Genomic DNA, 21862 nt, shown 5'->3' with positions numbered 1-21862 from the left:
TCCACCTTGGAATGGTGGTGGTGAGGATGCATGTTCTGGGCCATTGGAGGCACTTAGTACTTCATCCTTATGTAGACCGAGGCCTGGGGTCTGGTCTCCACTCTGCCACAGTGCCCTTCCCCGTTCTGGTATTCCAATTTGGCTTAGACATCAACTCCTGTTTTTCCTATCACCCATCTTGGTGTGGGTAAGGTACCCCTCACTATAGCTTTATTGATATCTTATGTAAATTTCCACATTGCATCCTCACAATTTTCTTTATAATTATGTGTGTGTTAGGCAGGCGGCTATTTGACTGTGTGTAATTGTATACATTTTGGAGATTTATAAATATAGTATGAATTCCTCAAGGTGACAGACTATTTCCTTTATCTACCTATCCTTGCTCTGAACATAGTGTCTGCTTCTGCATATGCTTCTGCATATGCTTGTCCTTTAAATGAATGACCTTATTGAAGTCTTAGACATTCATTCAGCTGTGACCTGCATGTTTCACATTGTGGAACATAACAGAGACAATTTCAACCTGCAAAGTTCCAAGTGTTGCCTGAAAAACATTCTATCTGCCCAAATATAAGCTCATCTCCGTGTATGAGAATCAAACACTTGTGCAAAGAAAAATGTTTCCTTAGACCAGTAGTAGTGCAAAGAAAAATGTTTCCTTAGGCCAGTAAGAAAAATGTTTTCTTAGACTGGTCCAGAAAAAGTGTGGTTTCTGGACCAGTAGCATCTCCTAGGAACAAATGCTTGAGCCCCAGTGCTTCAGACCTTCTAACTCACAAACTCTGAAGGTAGGAATCTGCAATCTGTGTTTGAACAAGCCCTCCAGGTGATTCTGAGGCAGACTAATGCAAACTAGTGGTTTAGACCAAGTCATAACATAGATTCTTCTACAAATAAAAAGGTATTGCAAAAAGAGAATGACGAAGAGCGTCAACAAACTACATTAACTGTATTTGCTGACAATTATGAAGAACATTACAATCGATCCATTGGTGTTGTCACTATAACTAATGGTATGAGTTCATAACATCTATAACTCATATGTATGACTTAATTAGACATAAGACAAATAGTTCATCTTTTTGCATAACGTAATATATCACTTGTTAAACTATTAGTCACTATATACTAGTGTTTCAAGTATGGAAATGGCTGTAAATAAGATATTTATAGAAAGTTTTAAAAAATGTATCTACCTTGAACATAAATTCTTGCCTGGTGTTTATCCTTTCCTCTAATGTTCTCAGCCTCACATTCATATGTGCCTTCATCTTCTAGCTGAATATTGAAGATCTTGAGGACAGCCCCAGAGGTGCTGATCTCAGCAGTGCTTGGCATTGGTTCCAGGACTTTCCGCCACCGGATATCAGGAACAGGACTTTAAACAGGAGATGTAAGAGCTAAGGGTCTACAATGCTTACAAGGCAATTTTATGTTTATGTTCATAGCTAAATATTTACATCATTTATTTCCGTACACAAAATAAATGTATTTCAGTACACAAAAATTAATGTATTTCTATATACGTTAATGAAAAATATACTTCTACTTACTTGCCAAGTGCAAAACACTCTAAAGTCACATTTTGGCCCATCAATGCATATATGTCCTTGAACTGAACTACAATATCAGCAGGATATGGTTTTGTTGTTCCTAATATTAAGAAAAACAAAAACATCAATGAATTAATAAGCAGAATAGTGTCTTTTTTTGACATTGTGATTTTTTTAAATATAGGATTAGAACTGATTCAGTATAGATGACTTCTCTCTGTACAGGTCTTGAAAAATACCTGATTGTGTCATAATGTATAGATTTATTTGTTTATGCATAGTATGTATATGGTACAAATTTTATCAAGCATTTCAATCATATTGGCTCATTCTGACAGCTGTGTAAATCATTCTAATTCAATTCACTAAAAAGAAAAAAAAATCAAGAAATCTTTAGGGAGCATCAAATATATGTGTAAAATATTGCACCCGGTACTACATGAGACTTAGGAAGAAAGGAAAAGAAGAAACTAAATGAGGGAAAAGGGAAGAAGGAAGAGAGGAGAAAAGAATGAATCAAGCAAGAAAAGAAAGAGAACAGGAGAAAGAAGTGTCCATGGTGATGAAGGTAAAAGGGAAATAAGTTGAAAAGAGGTAAAAAAGAAAAATGTCTATTCAGACATTGCTGTTCATCAATATAGGTACTTTATTTCATTATTTAACATATCAGTCCTGAAAGATGTATTACTTCTTTATCAGGAAAGAAATAGGCTCAGAAAGGAAAATACATTGTTTAGGATCACACAGCAGTGTGTACTTTACACCACATAATGCTAAAGAGACAAAGAGATACACAACAACCTGAAATACAAGCCAAAATAAAAACAAATGATCTAAAAAATTAGCAGCCAAGCAAGATTACTGGAAGTATGTAGGGGCTGTAGAAATTTCATGCAAGGAAGGCATTTAAACTAGACCTAGTCCAGTGAAGAAATAGCATATTATGACAAAGTTTCAGGAGTGTGCAGGAAATAAAATTTCAAAAGTAGTCCAATGTTCATTGCATCATTAGTTATGGTGGCTAAGACATGGAAGAAACCAGTGTCCTTCGATAAATGATTGGATAAGGATGTGGTATATACACACAATGGAATACTACTCTGCCATTAGATGAAATACTGCCATTTGCAACAACATGGATGGATCTTAATATTATCATGCTAAGTGAAATAAGTCAGACAGAAAAAGTCAAGTACCATGTGACCTCACTCATATGTGGGATATGAAACTGAAAGCAACAAAGGAACAAAACAAAGAAAGAAACAAAAACTCATAGACACAGACAATAATTTAGTGGTTACCAGAGGATAAGCGGATAAAGGGACGTTAGGAAAGAGTAAGGGGATCAAATATACGGTGATGGAAGGAGACCTGACTCTAGGTGGTGAGCACTCAATGTGATATATAGATGATGTAATACAGAATTGTACACTTGAAACCTATGTAATTTTACAAACCATTGTCACCCCAATAAACTTAAGTCGATAAATTCAAATGATGTTGAAGTATATGCAGTTGAAGATGAGCTTGAATCTACAATCTAGAAGGCTTGAAATTGTGATATTAAATATTTTGAAACTGATTTCCTCAGTGGGTTACTACCAATTGGTTTTGGTAAGAGAAGTAATGTGAATCTTACCCTTGCTTTAGGTGGAAGAACTTGTTGGTAGTTTTAAAGGATTGAGCATGGAGAAGAGATATATAGAAGACAGTCTTAAATCTAAGGGAGGCTGTTTCTTAAAAAAAAAAAAAAAAAAAAAAGAAGAAGGGGGCCTGAACTAGGGTACAGTCACAGTGAGAACAGAAAGGAAAGAACAGATCCACATTGTGTTTTAGAGGCAGAATCAACAGAACTGCCCCCTGGATCAATGTTTTCTCAAGGTGTAGACCAAAGTTCCAATTCTTCAGAATCACCTGGGATGTTCATTGAACCTGTATATTCCTGGCCTGCTGAATCAGTGTCTCTAGGTTCCACATTTTCCTCAATCTTTCCAAGTGCTTACATACTACCGTGTTTCCCCGAAAATAAGACCTAGCCAGACAATCAGCTCTAATATGTCTTTTGGAGCAAAAATTAATATAAGACCCAGTATTATATTGTATTATATTATATTACATTATATTATATTAATTATATTGTATTATATTGTATTATATTATATTGTATTATATTGTATTATATTATATTATATTATATTATATTATACCCAGTTTTATATTATAGTAAAATAAGACTGGGTCATATATTAATTGTTGCTCCAAAAGACGCATTAGAGCTGACTGTCCAGCTAGGCCTTATTTTCGGGGAAACACAGTAATTAAGAACTGTCCTGAAGATGAGGGGAGGAAAGGAGTCGATTTAAAATGCTACCTGGACAGTATTGTTAAAGGAGACGAAGAACACCAAAAAAGGTTTAGAGGGAAGATCACAGGTGTGTTTGGAACATTTTGTGAGAAAAAAAATTGTGAAAAACCTTCTGTGTGAAAAACCCAAGAGGTATTTAGAATTAAAGACTAAACACAGTGAGTTTTGGAAATGTGAATTCGAAGCCATCTGCATACGGCTGCTGTTGCAAAGGCGTAAATAGGTGAGAAATATAGAAAAAAAAGATTAGAGAGAAATATAAGAAAGAAAAAGATCTGGCGAAGGATACTGCATAGAATTTGTCATAGAAGCATCTGGGAGATGAAGAGAAAGAGGGAGGAGTCAAGTAAAAGAGGCAAAAAAGGGAGAGTTCAGGAGAGGCAGACGAAATAAACAGTGTCAAAGTTCATACAGAATCAGGACTAAGAAGCTTCCTTTGGATTTAGCAAATAGGAAGTTGTTTTGAAAACTCAAAGTTGTTTGCATTGACTACAACAGAATACACAGAGGGAAAAGAATGGAGGAGTTTGAGGATTCAGAAAAGAAAAGAAGTAAGTGACATACTGAAGTTCCTAAATGAATCCCATGGGATATGGACCAGAACACTGGAGGAATTACCTTAAACAGGAGGAGAAACACTTCTTCCAACAAATTAGAAAGTAAGAAATAAACAGAAATGCTGAATTTCTGGGAAAGAGTAAGAAAGAACACTAAGGAAGTATTTACATCGTGGCATCTTTTAACTCTGTGAAGTAGTGGGTGAGAGCATCTACCATGGAAGTAAAGAAGGGGTTCTATGGAAAGGAACCTCACAGGTGATCTGATCATAAATTTCTAACTGGGCAGGTCATGGTGGGTAGTCACATCCTGTCTATAACTTCTTTAGTGAGAGGTTTTTAAGCAAGCCTTGTCCTTGTCCTTGTGAAAATAGGTTAACAAACCTTTGAGTTGTGAGAAGTACTAACCACCCTTAAGAAAGCACATAATTTTTTTTAAATTTATTGGGGTGACAATTCTTAATGAAATTACATAATTTCAGGTGTACAATTCTGTATTACATCATCTATAAATCCCATTGTGTGTTCATCACCCAGAGTCAGTTCTCCTTCCATCACCATATATTTGATCCCCCTTACCCTCATCTCCCTCCCCCCTCCCCCCTTACCTTCTGGTAACCACTAAACTATTGTCTGTGTCTATGAGTTTTTGTTTCTCATTTGTTTGTCTTGTTCTTTTATTGTTTTTGGTTTATATACCACATATCAGTGAAATCATAGGGTTCTCTGCTTTTTCTGTCTGACTTATTTCGCTTCACATATTTTCTTTAAAGATCCTATAATCCAATCCTTGCCTTGTTTTCTCCCACCTTCATGTAATCTTCCTTATGTTCCCTTCTTAATTTCAAATACATGAAAAGAAACTGCAAAACTGTTACCCTCTGGATAATTTGACATTTTATTCCCTGACATATGTCATCAGTTTGGCTCAAATAAACTCATAAAAATTCTCTACAGGTTTGGACATTTCTTACATTGACACTACTAAGATTGGGAAGAGAGAAAAGAGCCAAAAAGTCAAAAGAAATCAGCTAAATACCGTGTTTCCCCGAAAATAATACCGGGTCTTATATTAAGGTTGGCTCCAAAAGATGCATTAGGGCTTATGTTCAGGGGATGTCATCCTGAAAAATCATGCGAGGGCTTATTTTCCGGTTAGGTCTTATTTTGGGGGAAACACAGTTACCAACCATGTAACCGCTACCTTGAAAAAGAGTAATAAACATGGATCATAGTGATACGATGGCTTTTTCCCCATTATCACACCCTACTTAAGAGTAGAGCCAGGAAACAAACCTAAATCTGTCAACAGTGAAACCAGTGTTTTTTCAGAAGCTTGAACTCAGTGATATGAGCGCAGCAGCATGTCTGCATTAAAAATAATGTAAAGTAAGCTAATATACTGTGATCTGATTTTCTCAGGAGGTGGTACATTGAAAAAGGGAATTGGAACCTGGGAAAAGGACAGTCAAGTATGTCATAGTCATTGCATAGGTGCCACAGTAGTAATACTTATGCTAATTATTTATAGTAGAAAGCTAATTCTGATGTACTTTATGTACATAATCCCTTAAAATATCAAAACAACCCAACTGCCTTTTTTTCCCCCCTTAATTTGGTAATAATATAATTTTCCATCTAATTTTTTGCTCTCCTTCACCAACTTACTAAGACGTGGCCATGGCCATGAAAATAAGCAGTTGCCAGTGATTCCCCTTGTAATTATAATATACTGGTATTTGGCTAATGAATCAGTTCCCCTTGCATTCTCTGAACTAATGGCAAGCAACAGGAACTCTACCATCTCTTAGGGCATTTTTACGATGTCAATTGAAAAGGTTAAGGAAGGACCAATATTTTCAAAATGTGTATCCTCTCTTTGCCCTGACTGAGCAGCCAGCTAGTTTCCCCACAGGCTATTTCTTTTTATTATCATAAATATGCCATAAGCAGATGACCTTGTCAGATCATTTTGTAAAAAATAAAATACTTACGCTCAGGTAGTGGAATGAGAGGGATAAATTTGCTGAACACACTCTTTGTAATGGAAGGACTAGATACAAAGCAGGAATAATTGCCTTTGTCCGATGCCTCAACATTCGCAATGTAGAGATTGCCGTTTGTCTGAGACACAAATCTTCGTTTATCCATTGTGATAAATACAGGAAATTCATTTAAAAGCCAGCGGTAACTAAGATCATCTAGAAGAAAACATCTACTAAATATTAAGCTCTTCTCAAAATGAAGTAGTAATATGCTAACACATAATCTAATCTAGACTTTCATAGAGCAAATGTTGGAAGTAGGCCAAGACAAACAGTGCAAATTTTCTAAAAGCTATTATATTGTGAGTGAATATAAGCATATTTTGAGTGCTAAGCAATTATATCTATATCTCAATTATTTATGAACTATTAACATAAAACTCAGGTTAAATGACTTGCTTAGAATTTCATGACTGTTACGTAGAACTGGGTTTTTTTTTGTTGTTTGTGTTTTTTTTATTAGTTTCCAGGTCTGACCATTCAAAGCTCATGACCCATTTTCCCTGCTGCATTTTAAAAAATAAAATCAACATAACTAACCACCCAGTGGCTTTCTATTTTTTTCGTTTTTGTACTCCTATTTTAAATTATAGATTTAGGAAGGAGTTTATATAACCTGTTCTGGCCATGTTAAAAAGAGAAAAAACACAGAAACAGAGAAATGTATGTTACTGCTTTTTTTTAAATATTAGGAAATATATCATATGGTAACTCTCAACCACAGGAAATTCCTTTGACTGGCTACACTGGATGATGTGCCCAAAGTCAAATTTCCTCATTAATTTGTTGCTTTTCATAATTTTCTATTCATATCTCCCCTTTCTGCTTTGAGGAATGACTCCCCAATAGTCGTCACAGCAGTGACGCACAAGATGGAACCAAGCACAGTGCGTGTTTCTCAGTCACAAAACGTTGATTCCGTTTAAAACATCATGACCATGTGAAGACAACTGCCTCTAGGAGGATTAGAAGAGGAGATCTCTTTCATCAAGTTAGATAGGATATAAGACGGCAGAAGGTCAAGGTCTTTTAAAAGTAAAAATTACGACACACTACCCTTTTGCTTTAGGGAGCTCAAGGTGACTGGTAAAACTGCCAAAGGGAGCATGAAAGAGAACTATGAAAATCTAAAAAAATTGCTTGGAAATAATAATCCAGAAGAATCCATTTAGATTAGATATGTAATTTTCTCCAGCAATATACAATACCAGGAAAGTAAATGAAAATGATTATATTATTTAGATTTTTAATATTAACTTTTTATTATGCAAACAGTATATTTTTATTGTCAAAAATTAGAAAATACAAATAAAGTTAAAAGAGAAATAATATTAAACCACCATAATTCTTCAACTTAGAGTTATCATTGTTAACATATATGTTTCTAGACATTTATCTGAAGAATTCTATTTTTTTAATTGTTATCCTTATGCTGATTTAGGATCACATAAAACCACAGAAGAATCAAGATAGAAAGAAACTTAGGGGGTTGCTTAAATTGCTAAAATTGGGTTCTTGGAATTGGGTAAGAAATAATGCCATATAATCTTTGATCAAAAATGATATTTATAGTAAATTTTAAACATGCTATAAATTTGTCTGATTGTGATTTTTTTTTGATTTTTTCTATTCTCACTTGATAAGAAACTCAATGTTTTTGCCATGATTTTTGGTTATAATTAAATTCCATAAAAGTCAAGAAAAGTGTAGATTTCCTTATAGAAAATTGTTTTCTTAACCATACAATGTTTCAAGATACTACATAAAAATGCATTCAGAATAGTCTGGGTACTCCATAGGTATGTGAATATGGAGACCTGCATTTTAATTCTAGGCTAACAATCACTTTGGTGAGGCTTTTAATCACTCTATTACTCAATTTCTCTAAAATGTAAGACTTTTTGTGTCCTACTCACAAGAGACGTGGGAAGAGGAATGAGATGTTTTAATATTTGAACTTTTAAGGGACAAAAGTTAGGTCAGAGAAATTATTGTGCTGATGTTTGTATGAACATCAGCCTTGCACTCTACAGCAATTGGTCTGGCTGATTTAATGCCCAATGAGGATTCTCCAGTTTACTTATTTAATATATATCAAGTAATCAAGTACCTTCTGTGTGCTGCTAAACAAGCCAGATGTGGTCTTTGTCCTTAATAAATGTAAATGCATCTAACAAAATTTAGCCTACTAATAAGCCATTCACTGAGACAAAATAATAATTGCAATATGTTAGAAGCTATCATTTCTCATTAAAACAAAGGTTGGAATTGCTATTGCCATTTTGAAACAAGAACACTAAGGTTTAGCTAGTAGGTTAATCGACTTGTCCAAGGACATGAAGCAATAGGGAGGCGGAAATGACTTTCTCACCTCTCCCTTCACCCCACCACGACAAAAACTTTACTTCTCCAAGATCGGTGTGGTAGCTGCCCTGTCCCTCCAACTGAAGAATGAGGCTTTTATTTTGGCAATCAAGAGCTAAAGTCTGATCCACTTCTCACAGGGACTCAGTGGATTCCCCTGGATTATTATTTCCAAGCAATTCTTTTAGATTTTCACAGTCAGTTCTCCTTTCTCCTTTTTTATTTATTTATTTATTTATTTATTTATTTATTTATTTATTTATTTATTTATTTTTTTTTTTAAGAGGGCACAGTTCACAGTGGCCCAGATGGGGATGGAACCGGCAACCTTGGTGTTAGTAACAATGCACTCTAACCAACTGAGCCAACCAGCCACCCCACAGTCAGTTCTTTCACTCTCCTTTTGGCAGCTATACCAGTCACCTTGAGCTGCCTAAAGCCAAACGGTAGTGTTTCTCTGATTTCACTTCTTCCTCCTTTCTACTGTATCCATTCTATTTCAGCCACCCTGGCTGACTTGGTCCTCCTCCACAGGCCTGTTTCAGGCTTTTCTTGCTGGACATATGCCTGGCATATGCTTCCTTCTTATGTATGCATTGTTAGCTTCTTCATTTCCTTCAGACCTTTATTCGAAGTTACTTTCTCAGTGATGTCCTTTATTAAAAATTCAACCATCGCCTCCCACTTCCTCTCCCCATCCTCTGCACTTTTTTCTCTCTAGAGCTTATCCATCAATATCTAACACATTATATCCTTTCACAATTTATCTTGTCTCTGTCTTTCTCTCCCAGTAGAAAGTCTCTGAAAGCAGGTAGCTTTTCTTATTTTGCCCACTGAGGTATCCCTGTGGCATAAACAGTGCCTGATGCATAGCAAATTCTCACAAAAGATTTGTTGAGTAATTGAATCCCATCCAGCGACAAATACGGCCAAATGCAGTCATTGGCTATTTATGATGATTTGTTTTGTGGAAAATACTACGAAGATGAGGGGATTCTTTTTTTCCCACAGTTTTGGCAGTTTTTCAAAGATGAGGACTATTCTCTCATTGAATTATTATTGCAACATTTTGAATCCACATGTTACTTCTATATTTATCAATTAATAGTCTTTCTTATTGTTATTATAAAGACAATTACCAATATTTGATACATAAACAATCAGAATTTAAATATTATTGTAATAAAAATATATGCCAAATTAATATAGTCTACACAAAATTATTTATAACAATCTGTTATAATTAATTCTCTATGGGGATATTTAAACTCAAACTTATGGCATAATATTAGAAATACAAGAAGTGAAAAGTGGTATTTATATATTATTTCAAGAGATATTTGGTAAATAAAACAAGTGAAAATTAGTGAAAATGTATGAAGTGTTCATCTTTTACAAAGCCCTTTGGCAGTTTTTTTATTTTAGCCTTATCAAATTACTGAAAACTTATTCAAAGTTGAATCATGTAATAGATGACACTTAATATTAGTCCCTTTCTAAATTGGATGACTATTCTTGCAGATAAGTGTTCCAAAAGAGATTAATATTTATTATGTCTTCATCCCTTTCTTGTGTTTAATTACAGTTCACAGTATATTATAGATGTTAAATTGTTAATACAATGATTGATTGTATATCATTTCTCAGTATCATTCTATTTCAGGAATAATTTGTAGAAAAATCTATCATATTTTTTTCCAGTAAAACAGGAATTTTCATGGGGATATAATCCTACATGTATACTGTTTATAAACTGAACTAATCATAGATCTTTGGAATTAGGGCCAAGTGATAAAGAGCCAAAGAAGGCAGCATCTATAACCACTAGTAAGTGATACAAGTTTATGCAAATATTGAGACTAATTTAATTATACATGTAACATTATTATGCAGAAAATAAAAACTTGCCCATTTCATTCCATAGATGCTTACAGTCACAGAGGAACTGAAGTTACCTGGAAAATGGTATGGAGGATCACAGAGAAGTACCATTCCTTTTCCTTCCTTTACTCTGACCTCAGGACGTTCCTCAGGTGGGAAAGGGTCAAGATCTAATTATGAAAGCAAGAAGGAAACATTCATTGTCTGGTCAATAGAAAGACACAGTCATTGAAGTTTACCCTTCAGCGACTAATTCACTTTTGGATGTGACACTTCTCAGTTGGTTTGGTGAAACCTATCAAAGCCAATTCCCCATTGTTACAGGCTTGATTTACATTCACTACAGTGGAGCTCCGTGGGGAACTTACAGCTACAGATATTGGTAGCTATCTATATCACTATTCTGACAATGCTGAAGATTACAGATATCCTGAACTTTTGCTTCACATTTAAGAAGAAGTTCAGTATGGGTATCTGGAAATACAAGGGGCATAGACATACCAGGGATCTACCAAAGAAAGTAAATAAGAGGAATAACTTACAGAAATGGACTCATTTGAAAGGTATATTTCCCTTCCCAAGGGATAATTCCAATGTGCAGAAGGAATAAGGATGAAAGGCAGGTTCCAAGTTGAGGAACAAGAAAGGCACCAATCTCTTGGTCCTTTTCAAATTCTGGGTTTTCCTCAGTTCAGATTTCCTTTACTCTTTTCCATGTATTTGGAACTCACATTTTGTTTGGTTTCTTGATACTCTACTATTTGATTTTTCCTTTGTTTTACTGGTGTTCATTCTGTTTCAGTCCTATGTCATCCCTTATACCTTATCTGTCATCAGTACTCAAATTATAAAATCTAACTTTTATTTCTCTGAAAAATTATCACCTTAATGATAATTAAGGTGAGAACCCTTCAAATCTACATTTCTAGTCTTGATGCCTGACTTGAATACCATCCCTATCCTCTAATACTTCGTTGACATTTCAGCATGGATAACTTAATGTTACCATAGTTCCTGCATGTGAAGCAACCATTTAAATGCTTCCTCCCAACCTTGAAATTGGTTTTACTTACTCCATCCCATTTTTAAAGAGAGCAGATGTTTCTGGCCGTTGACTAGACTTTTCTTAAAAAATATATTTAGTTGTGGTCTTCTTTTTTTTTCAGTTCAATTTAATTTGTCAACTATTTCTTCAAGTATTGTTTATTATTTACAGTCCCACTATTATCACACCAATTTAATTTCACTGCTCTACCTGACCGTAGTTCTACCTCCTGCTAATCACTACTACATGGGTCCTCTTAAAACATGATTTTCAACCTATAATCCCTTTTGCAAAAGATGTAAATGCTGACATAAAATCACAACATAGAAAACATCTAGTCCAACCCCTCTTCCAACGCACAAGTTTGTTTTGGAACAACCTCTGATTTTTAGTTTAGCACAGTATTTCTCAAAATATGTTTCATTATTGCCCTCAAAAGGAGAATATTTTATTTCTTAATATACTTAATATAAATACTTTAATTAAATTATAACATAATTTATTCCTAACAAGAGACTATACATACAAAGGAATGAGATTTTATCAGGTAGGACAGAGTTTTGGAGAGCTACAAACCATTATGCTGTAATATAGAAGATGGTTTCTGCCCCAACCCAGAACCAATTTTTCACTCCTTCGGGGGCGATATCACCCCCACTGAGAATGCATATCCACTGATGCTAAGTTTTAGAAACTTATTCAAGATCTCTCACGACATGGCCTTAATTGATTTTCCAATGCTATCTTTCACTATTTCAAGTGAATTTATAATACCCCTCATGATGCTTTGCTCTCCTGAAATTTCTTCTTCTCCACTCAATTCAGTCTCACTAATGTATCACCCACTTTCTCTCACTTTCTTTTCTTCATTTCTCTTTTTGCTGAATTCTTATGATAACATATAAGTTTTACTTCACCTAAATACACTTGTGCTTTTTTAAAGTTACAATCACTTACATCCAAAGCTGAGGGTTGCTTCAGTGCTTCTGACCATCCCATAATTATTTGATGCTAAACAGTAGTATACTCCAGCATCTTTCTGTTTGTCAGGGTTGTTGATAACAAGGTTTCCTCCTACCATACTGTACCGATCACTTGTCAGATCAATATCCCCATTATTCATTCTCCATCTATGAGAAAGAGAAATAAATGTTATATCAAAGGTCATGAAGCCTGTAAACAGTGTACTGGGCTAACATCATTCTAAAATAATATGGGAACAGCTCCTTGTGAATTCAGACGATTAAATAGATGACTCAGTGTGGTATTTCTTCACATCCTATAATTCTGTATCTCTGGGCTCATGATTTACAATTTAGCTCAGGAACAGAAAGGTATAAATACTCAAGTGCATGAAATATTCCTTCTTTTTTCATGAAGCATCCACAAGGACAAATGTTTTACTGAATTTTCTACATAAATTGGTTTCTGAGCAAATATGCATGGATTATAAATAATATCTAAGTGCTAGTTAGATGCATGCATACACAGATATGGTACATAAAATATTAAAAGCATTGCTCTAACAGAAATAAAATATAAAATACTGTACCAATATTTGATTTTAATATCATAGTAATTTTTCAGTAAAACTAATTGGAATCAGTTTACTCAAGTAAATGTCACATTTTGACCACTAGAGGTCGATCACACAATTGGAAAATGATAAAAGTCAACTGGGTCTTGGTTTCCAAGCCACAAATATAATATTGCAGGTATAATTATGGGGATTGTGTTATAAATAAATTGACTAGAAACAGGAACCCAACTTTCTTGGTGAGATGATGAGAAGAATGCATGTGGAGAACACTTTTCAATTAAGCTGACCGCCTGCATACTTTTATAATCATTCTGTATCAGGGTTTATCTTTTTTTTTTTTTTTTTTTCAAATTGAAAAATAATACTTATTCCTCCACTTCTTTTTTCAACATACAAGTATATTTATAGAGCACCTATTATATACTAGGTACTCTTTAAGCTTTGAGGGTACAATGGTAAATAAGATAAACAAGAGTTTATCCTTAAGGTTCCATGTCTTCCACAATGTTAAAAGGTAAGAGCCATGGCCAAAGGGTGGGCTGTGGTTGCATTGCTTATAGTCTGGCACATTTCTGATTAGGGCCAAAATTTTGCCATAAAGGCCTGATGATTTCAGAATATTTTTTTTCATTGTCCTTCAATCTAGTTGTGGAGGTTGCAGCTCAGCTCCAAGTCCAGATGCTGTTTTCAATTTTAGTTGCAGAGGGCGCAGCCCACCATCCCATGCAGGAATTGAACCGGCAACCTTCTTGTTAAGAGCTCGCACTCTAACCAACTGTGCCATCCAGCCATCCTTCTGGAGGCTCAGCAGCAGCTCGTTGTCTTCAATCTAGTTGTGGAGGGTGCAGCTCACTGGCCCATGTGGGAATTCAACTGGCAACCCTGTTATTCAGAAATCGCGCTCTAATTAAGTGAGCTATCCGGCCCCCCCTAGAATATCTTTTAATAAATCAAATTACTGAAACATTTTCAGTTTTAATTTTTACAATGTAGGAGGTACCGTGTTTCCCCGAAAATAAGACCAGGTCTCATATTAAGGTTTGCCCCAAAAGACTCATTAGGACTTATGTTCAGGGGATGTCATTCTGAAAAATCATGCTAGGGCTTATTTTCTGGTTTGGTCTTATTTTTAGAGAAACATGGTACTTTAAAGCAAACAAGGAAAACTGTGTCTTGCATCTTGAAAAGCTACCAAATTTCAACACAGTGAAATCCTCTCATCCCCACAGTTGATGGTAATATTGTCCCTGTCTGAATCATCCAGTGGCAAGTTAGTTGTTTAGCACTTGCCAAGGCAATGAATGGGTTTCCTTCTTGGGAAGCTCCAATTGTTATAGTAATTATTTTATGCCCATAATGTTGACTCCAAATTTTTGTTTATTGGCTTAACTTCCTCCCTGTGGATATGATTTTGCCTTTGATGTAATATAATGACTAAGTGTTGCTGTGTTTGGGTAAGTTCTCTGGTCTATTTTATTTTCAGGAACATCCAAAATTGTTGTAATCCCTTGTTTCTCCGAAAATAAGACCTAGCTGGACCATCAGCTCTAATGTGTCTTTTGGAGCAAACATTAATATAAGACCCGTCTTTTATATTATATTATATTATATTATACCCGGTCTTATATTAATGTTTGCTCTAAAAGACACATTAGAGCTGATGGTCCGGCTCGGTCTTATTTTCGGGGAAACACGGTCCCTTTCACACAGATTTAAATGCAATTTTTATTGGGGTCCTTGTTATTTGGGGAGACAAGGCAAGATAATGGAAGCCTCCACGCTGACACGTGGAAGGTCAAGTTCCCCATCGTACCTTTCAGGTTGTTGTCATGAATAACAGATTATCACAGAAAATGCAATATAATAAAATAAATAATACTACTACATGAATGACAAGTTGAATGATTACCAAGGTTAGTATGGCTTGCTCTGAATATTAAATAAATTTTTAAAACTTCAAGTGTTCTTTTCCATCAGACAAACTGCTTCGTAAGCTATCTTTTTCCTTCTTTTGTGGTGAATTGCAGACAGCCTTCATAACAGAATTAAACATCTACTTCTCTCCTCCAATTATCTATATTAATATGTGGAAAGTCAGGCCACACTTGTCCTGGGGACTTCAGTACTGGTGCAACCTGTGGGAGGGAGCTGGCAATGTATTTGCCAAGCAAAGCTTTGCTTCTTATTTTCATTTTTGTTTTTTAAATTTTGGTAAGAACACTTAAGGACTTGCTAATCAATCTGTATAAAATTTCAGTTATACAAAGCTTTGCTTCTTACTCTCCTGTGGGGTGGTAGTAGTAGGTTGTGGCAAGGACAGCATATGTTTCTAGAATAAGGTCTGTGACCTCTTGTGTTTCGTCACCTCCAGTCCAGCAGGGAGACTGATGTGCTAAGGGTCCATGTATGAATGTCAAAGACAGTGTCACAGAGTAAGATCACTGAAATAGCTTTTGAGATGCTATCAACCTATCTAGATAGAGACATACTGAAAAAATTATGTTTCTTTGAGAGTCATAAAACCTGTGTATAAGTCCTGAATCTGTGATTTACTAGCTCTGGAGGAAGTTGATTATTCAGGATTTAACTTCCTCTCCTGTAAAACTATGTGCTTGGATTACAATCTCCTCTGCAGTCCCTATTTGCTATACTATTCAATGTCCATGACTACGTACATAAACTCCCATTATGTGTGGCTTCAGGGTAGAAATAAGTCTAGCCCCATAAAACATAGTCAGAACAAATGTGTTATTTATAATTTATAAAATATCTACTTATATTGCACTTCCATGCATGAAATTGATATAAAAATAATTTCAAAGGAATAGTGATTTTTATATCTAAATTCATATTTTATTTTAAGAATAATTATATAATTATAGCCAGAGGCAAGAGAAAAAATGAGTTCAATTAGAATTAAATGGGGGGATTCTCTTTAATATCAACTTTTTATAACAATAGAAAGTTATTTTTCTATTCAGGAAAAATGTCTACTATGAAAACCAACCATGTTGAATGATAACGTTCAATTAAATTAGGTGACATTAATAAACTAGAGCCCCAATTTCCCCATCAATCACTTGCTTTGTCTTCATGGAACCATTTCACAGGTGAAATCAAATCCATTGGTATTTGGTTCATTTTGGAATTTCATTCTTTGCATCATACTAGAAACCATTGGTATACTTTTCCGAACAATTTGAAGCAGGAAAATCCATTGTAGCTTTTTAGAAGGCTATATTTGATAGCATAAATAGGTGCCCCAGAAAAACAGAAAGAGATGTGTTTATATAGATTTTTCCAATAGGTAGAGACATTTAAGAAATTTTCTGTGTACTCTAGAATATAGATTTGAGACTACTGAAAAAAGTAGTGCTCCTTGGAATTAGCTATGCAAGCTCTTTAAATGTAGTTAATATAAAAATATTATCCATCATCTGTTGGTGTGAGTTACGCACGCCAATACATACAAGAACATTTTATCCTCAGATGCACATGGATTTCATATATGGTTACTAGCATGGTCTCTGTTAGACAATTTTTAAATGGATAATGTCAAATGACACTGGTATTATCTGTGCAGGAAATGGTAAGCAGATTATTTACATATATTTAAGAAAATTCCTATCTATGTAGGCATTAAACATGTTTTAAAGAATAACTTAGAAGCCAATATTTTTGTTAATGTCTCTGGACTTTGTAGAAAGCCTTATATTTTAGCTTTCTCTATGGGTACGGGATCATAGAGGCTGATCTGTAATCTTGAGGTCAACAATCCATTCTGAAAAGAAAAGTGAGGTACATTACTTGTAAACTGGGAAAGGGCTGGCTCGTGCCCTGCAGTTCAATGAAACTTTTCCTTCTGGTGATTCCTCTGGATAAATTGTATTAATTGGTTGCTCTTCAAAAATTGGTCCAAATCCTTTATCTTCCTCAGAAACTATAAAACACACACATATATTTTATATTGTGCTGTTTTACAAGTCAAAAAATTGAATACATTAAAACAGTTTTTTAGAAAAAAAAAGTCAGAATCTCCATTTTCATTCAAACAAAAGATATCTGCCTCTATAATCCTGAGGAAAACATTTAAGTTCTTTATTCAAAATTATTTTCTGCCCATTCTCATCATTTCTCCAAAAGTATCCTGTGTTGCCATGCTTAACTACTTAGCTCCTCAAACAAGTCTCTGTGCTTTTCATGTGACTGAGCTTTTACACATGCTTTTTCTCTTTCTAGAATTACTACCACCTCACTTTTATCAAAATTTGTACCTCCTTTATGACTTACCCATAGAGTTAGTTCCTTCAAGTAGCCACTTCTCACCCTTTCTAGCTTCAGTTGGTCCTCATTTGTGTCCTCATAACTCCCTATCTAGATTATGGCACTTAACATACTTGTTGTGGTTTTTTTATGTAATTTTCCTTCCACTAGATTGCAAATGCTTGAAGACAGATGGCTATGTCCGTAATGCATGTATACCACTCTCCTAGCCAGCTATCTCGCAGTCTAGAACAAAATAGGTACTTAACAATTTTTGAACAACAGAATGAATGAATTTCTAAATGCTCTGAGGAAATTAGTCCCTTTCCTGAGTCAGTTCTTGTTTTTTTTTTTTGTTTGTTTTTTTCTAACCATGTGACCAGTACTGGTACGTAATAACAACTAAACTAATAATCAATAAACTAGTTACATGAATATGGAAACTGGTCAATTGGTTTAAAATCTATCACAAAAATAACAAGTTGAGAAGCACTTGTTCCTGACAGGTATATCCTCTTTGGATGGGAAGAGTGACACCTCACATCAGGAGAAGAGAATTATTCCATGTCATCAACGTAGCAGCATTTACAGAACACAGCTAAGAGCCATACGCCCCAAAAGAATTAATGCCGATGTGTAAGACTAGAAAGAAGACATATTCGTACATGGGAACATTGTACGAAGCTATGGGTCACTTCTCTCATTGAAGATTTTTTTTTTTTTTTTTTTTTTTGTTGAGAGCCCACTGGCCCATGTGGGAATCGAACCGGCAGCCTTCGGAGTTAAGAGCATGGAGCTCTAACCGCCTGAGCCACCAGGCCGGCCCTCTCATTGAATTTTAAGAGAGAATTTAAGGCAAATGTCACACAGGCATTTTGTCTTCTCTAACATCAACCTTGAGGATAAGAGCTTTGTTCCAGCTTCCCTTAACAAGTAGTTTCATTATATCATTTAAATGCCTTAGTAGTGTTTAGCAGTTCCTTTGGAAAACTTATTTAATCTCTCCAAACCTCAATATCACCTTTAATTAAATGGGGATAATAATAAAATCTACCTCATTAGAGTATTGTGATCATTATGTTGAGACAATGTATATAAGACAGTAGTGTACCTAGTTTCTAGTCAGTAATTAATGCTATTTTTCTTAATTCCAAGTGCTTTTCACAATATATATATATATATATATATATATATATATATATATATATATATATATATATTTCCTAATACTCCACTTCCATCTGCCCTTTATAGGAACAGACAATGAAACATTTAGGTGATAAAAATATGAAGCTAATTTCCAACATAATATTGCATTTATTTTTCACATTGAGAAAAATATTACATTTAAGATATTTCCCTTTGCCCATTTTCAAGATCAAAAAGCAGAACAAGACACATAGTTCACATCACATTAGTGTTTCTTGTATTATTTTTAAATATATGTCCTTTGTTTTTCTAAAAATGCTCAAGCCTGAAAAAAATAACGTGTTCTATTAGGTGTTTTAGCAATTACTCTATACATTTAATTTTGAGAACATGTTTGGGCCCTTGAAAGATGAATTACTCAAAATAATCTTTTGCATTGCACTGGCATGCTCAGTGTGAACCTCTTAATGTAAACTTTATAATCCCCTCAAACAGTATGTGGGGTCATCACTCTGTTAGCTCAAGGGAAAATCACTTTCAGGGAGAATATAACACAAAGCTAAGCAAAGGCTTCATTAATGCAAGGGTTATACTCTCCACCAACAAAAACATAAGTCATCTATTTCTTTTTTTCTAGAGTTATGGGAAAATTAGATGACAAACTATGATGCTTTAGGGTTATTATGGAGTTAAAGGACACAAGAAATAAAAACAGAAAACATATAGGTATTATATTTACAAAAAGGTTATTTTTAAAATATATGCTCATTTTCTTAGTGGATAGATTCTTCTAAAAAGGAGAAGAAAATTACAGATGACTTCTCAAGCTAATTGAAGATAACACCTAAAACTACTCTTTCTTTTGATGTGCTTTTAATCAAAATCCATTTATTTGTATGATCTAAAATGGGATCACTTCACCTCTCACTATGTAGAGATGGACCACTGTCAGCTTGCTATTCTATGTTATTTCTGGAAATTGGAAGTATGATTATGATTTGTGCTTAAGAGTTATTTTTTATTCATTTTCTATCCATTTTGAAACAAGTTTTATTTCTCTTTCTGTAATATGCCATCTCAATTTGTTATCAAACCTAATTTCACATAAGTGCATTTATTGTAAGAAGAGTCTCAGGAAAAAATATCTATTAGAAAAAAGCAAAACCCAAATAGTCTAATATTGAAATGTTTACAAAATTTACAATGCTACAGTGGTTATAGGGTAGAGAGTGTGTTACAGGCTCTCTTAAAATACAATAAACTCTCTAAATGAGACAATATTTGAATTGTTTCAAAGCATACTTCTTCCAGACAGTTAGCCAACTCTTCCCCACTGATAAGCCAACAAAGACATTTAGGGCTTGGGCTTTGAATATGCCAGTGCCCTAGTCCTTTAGGATCATGGGTAATAGGTAAATTGCAGTAATTTACCACAACTAAAATATAAAGAGTTGGTCTCAAGAATATGCAGCAATCAATTATTAGAACAAAGATTAGGGTCAGGTTAGCAGAAAGGTTAAGTCAACTAAATTTTCCTTTGCATGGCTTTACCTGCCCAAGAAGAGCCTATGGCATTTCTTGATAGCAACCATTTTCTTGACCCATGGGCCACTTCTGAAGCCTCTAGACACTGTGTTTTGCATAGTTGTCTGGGTCTCTCCCCACGCCTATCCAATCTGCCTACCTATGCTGCCACAAGCCAAAGAATGTCTGGGGGAAGCAGAAGCTGGAAAAGGCAAGAAAGGATCCTTCCACTCAGGCTTTGGAGGGAACATGGCCTTGATAACACCTTGGTTTTAGACTTATAGCCTCCAGTGCTGTGAGACAATTTTCTGTTGTTCTAAGCCACTTGGTTTGTGGCACTTTATTATAATTACAACAATCCTAGAAAACTAATACATGTATTATACTTATTATATAAGTAGTATAAATACTTATTGTCTAAAATTAATAATAAAGTGTTAAACTTTAACGAACTAATCTTCCCCAAATTTATTTGACAGTGAAGTCCCTTTTAATGTAATTCTTGCTAAATACTGCAGTGTTCTTTGAAATACTGACTTAACACAGTCCATATTTGCCCACCTATGTACTTTTATTTGTGCCACTTCCTCTAAGAATTAGCTCCATTTTTAACATTTGAAATACTTCACAAAATTCCCTTACCTACTACCTCCATCATTGAATATCCCTTAATTCCTCAAAGGTATCCTTTTAAAGTGCTTGTTTATTTTTCTTATAAATTTGTTACCTGCTTGCTTAACTTATTCCCTATTATATGGTAAGGTTCTAGAAGTCAGGGCAGATATCTCACTGATCTTTATATAGCATCCATGTAGCATCCTAACTCACAAGGTGGAAACAAAAATAGCTTTGGTGGAATTCAGGCTAAGACTTTCCTTTCACTTAATTCTCATAGCCACCTACAAGTGGAAGTTCTACTCACCCACTCTGGTATCAATATTATTGCTTCATCAAGCAACTTGTAGCACTGGTTGCTCAGTGATTCTTCCTAAGTATCCATTTTCCTACCACTAAGCAGTGGCTTTCATAAGTTACCAGTTTTACCATATTCATTGAGTGCCTATTATGTAGTCACTGTGCTAAAAGCTATTGCAACATTCTTTTTTCAGTTTTAAGTCCTCGCAAGAATCCTGTGATTTTTACATATTGAAAAGTTGAGGTTCATAAAAGTTGAATAATTTGCACAAGATTACACGGCTCGTGAATACCAGGTTGAATATGCAAATCCACTATACCATAATGCTTCTATTTCTGGCAAGAACTGTTCAGTGGTTGAAGAAGAGTCTAAACTAGCAGGATTGCTAATTATAGTCAATAATAATACACAATACATTTTGCAACATCTTTGGATTTCTAGTTAAACTGAACCTTGAGATTCCAAAGTCATTACCTTTAGTTCTCTCTCTGGCAGTAAAGCAGGACGCTTTTAAAAATAAGTTATGTTTTAACAATATTCAAAACATTGCTTCAAAATTTATAGGCATAGGATTGTCACAAAGCATGCAGAAAAAGTACAGGTCACACTGAGTATCTCCCATCTGCTACAAATAAACCTCTAATAGGATATTTGTTT

At 34.7% G+C, this 21862-nt stretch overlaps 1 protein-coding gene across 4 annotated transcripts in view; it reads right to left on the bottom strand.

The window, feature by feature from the left end:
- CNTN1 (contactin 1) overlaps window positions 1-21862 on the bottom strand; it is a 292784-nt gene that overhangs the window by 115980 nt on the left and 154942 nt on the right. For all 4 annotated transcript variants that reach the window (XM_081058561.1, XM_081058563.1, XM_081058564.1 and 1 more), the window contains 6 exons: window positions 17161-17293; window positions 12771-12943; window positions 10843-10938; window positions 6473-6679; window positions 1557-1656; window positions 1200-1381 (listed from right to left, as the gene is read on the bottom strand). In XM_081058561.1, coding sequence (XP_080914687.1) covers window positions 1200-1381; window positions 1557-1656; window positions 6473-6679; window positions 10843-10938; window positions 12771-12943; window positions 17161-17293 — 891 coding nt within the window. The remainder of the gene's footprint in view (window positions 1-1199; window positions 1382-1556; window positions 1657-6472; window positions 6680-10842; window positions 10939-12770; window positions 12944-17160; window positions 17294-21862) is intronic.

Source organism: Rhinolophus hipposideros (genome assembly GCF_964194185.1).
Source record: "Rhinolophus hipposideros genome assembly, chromosome: 9".
Lineage (NCBI taxonomy): Eukaryota > Metazoa > Chordata > Mammalia > Chiroptera > Rhinolophidae > Rhinolophus > Rhinolophus hipposideros.
This window is presented reverse-complemented; position numbering and strand designations above follow the sequence as displayed.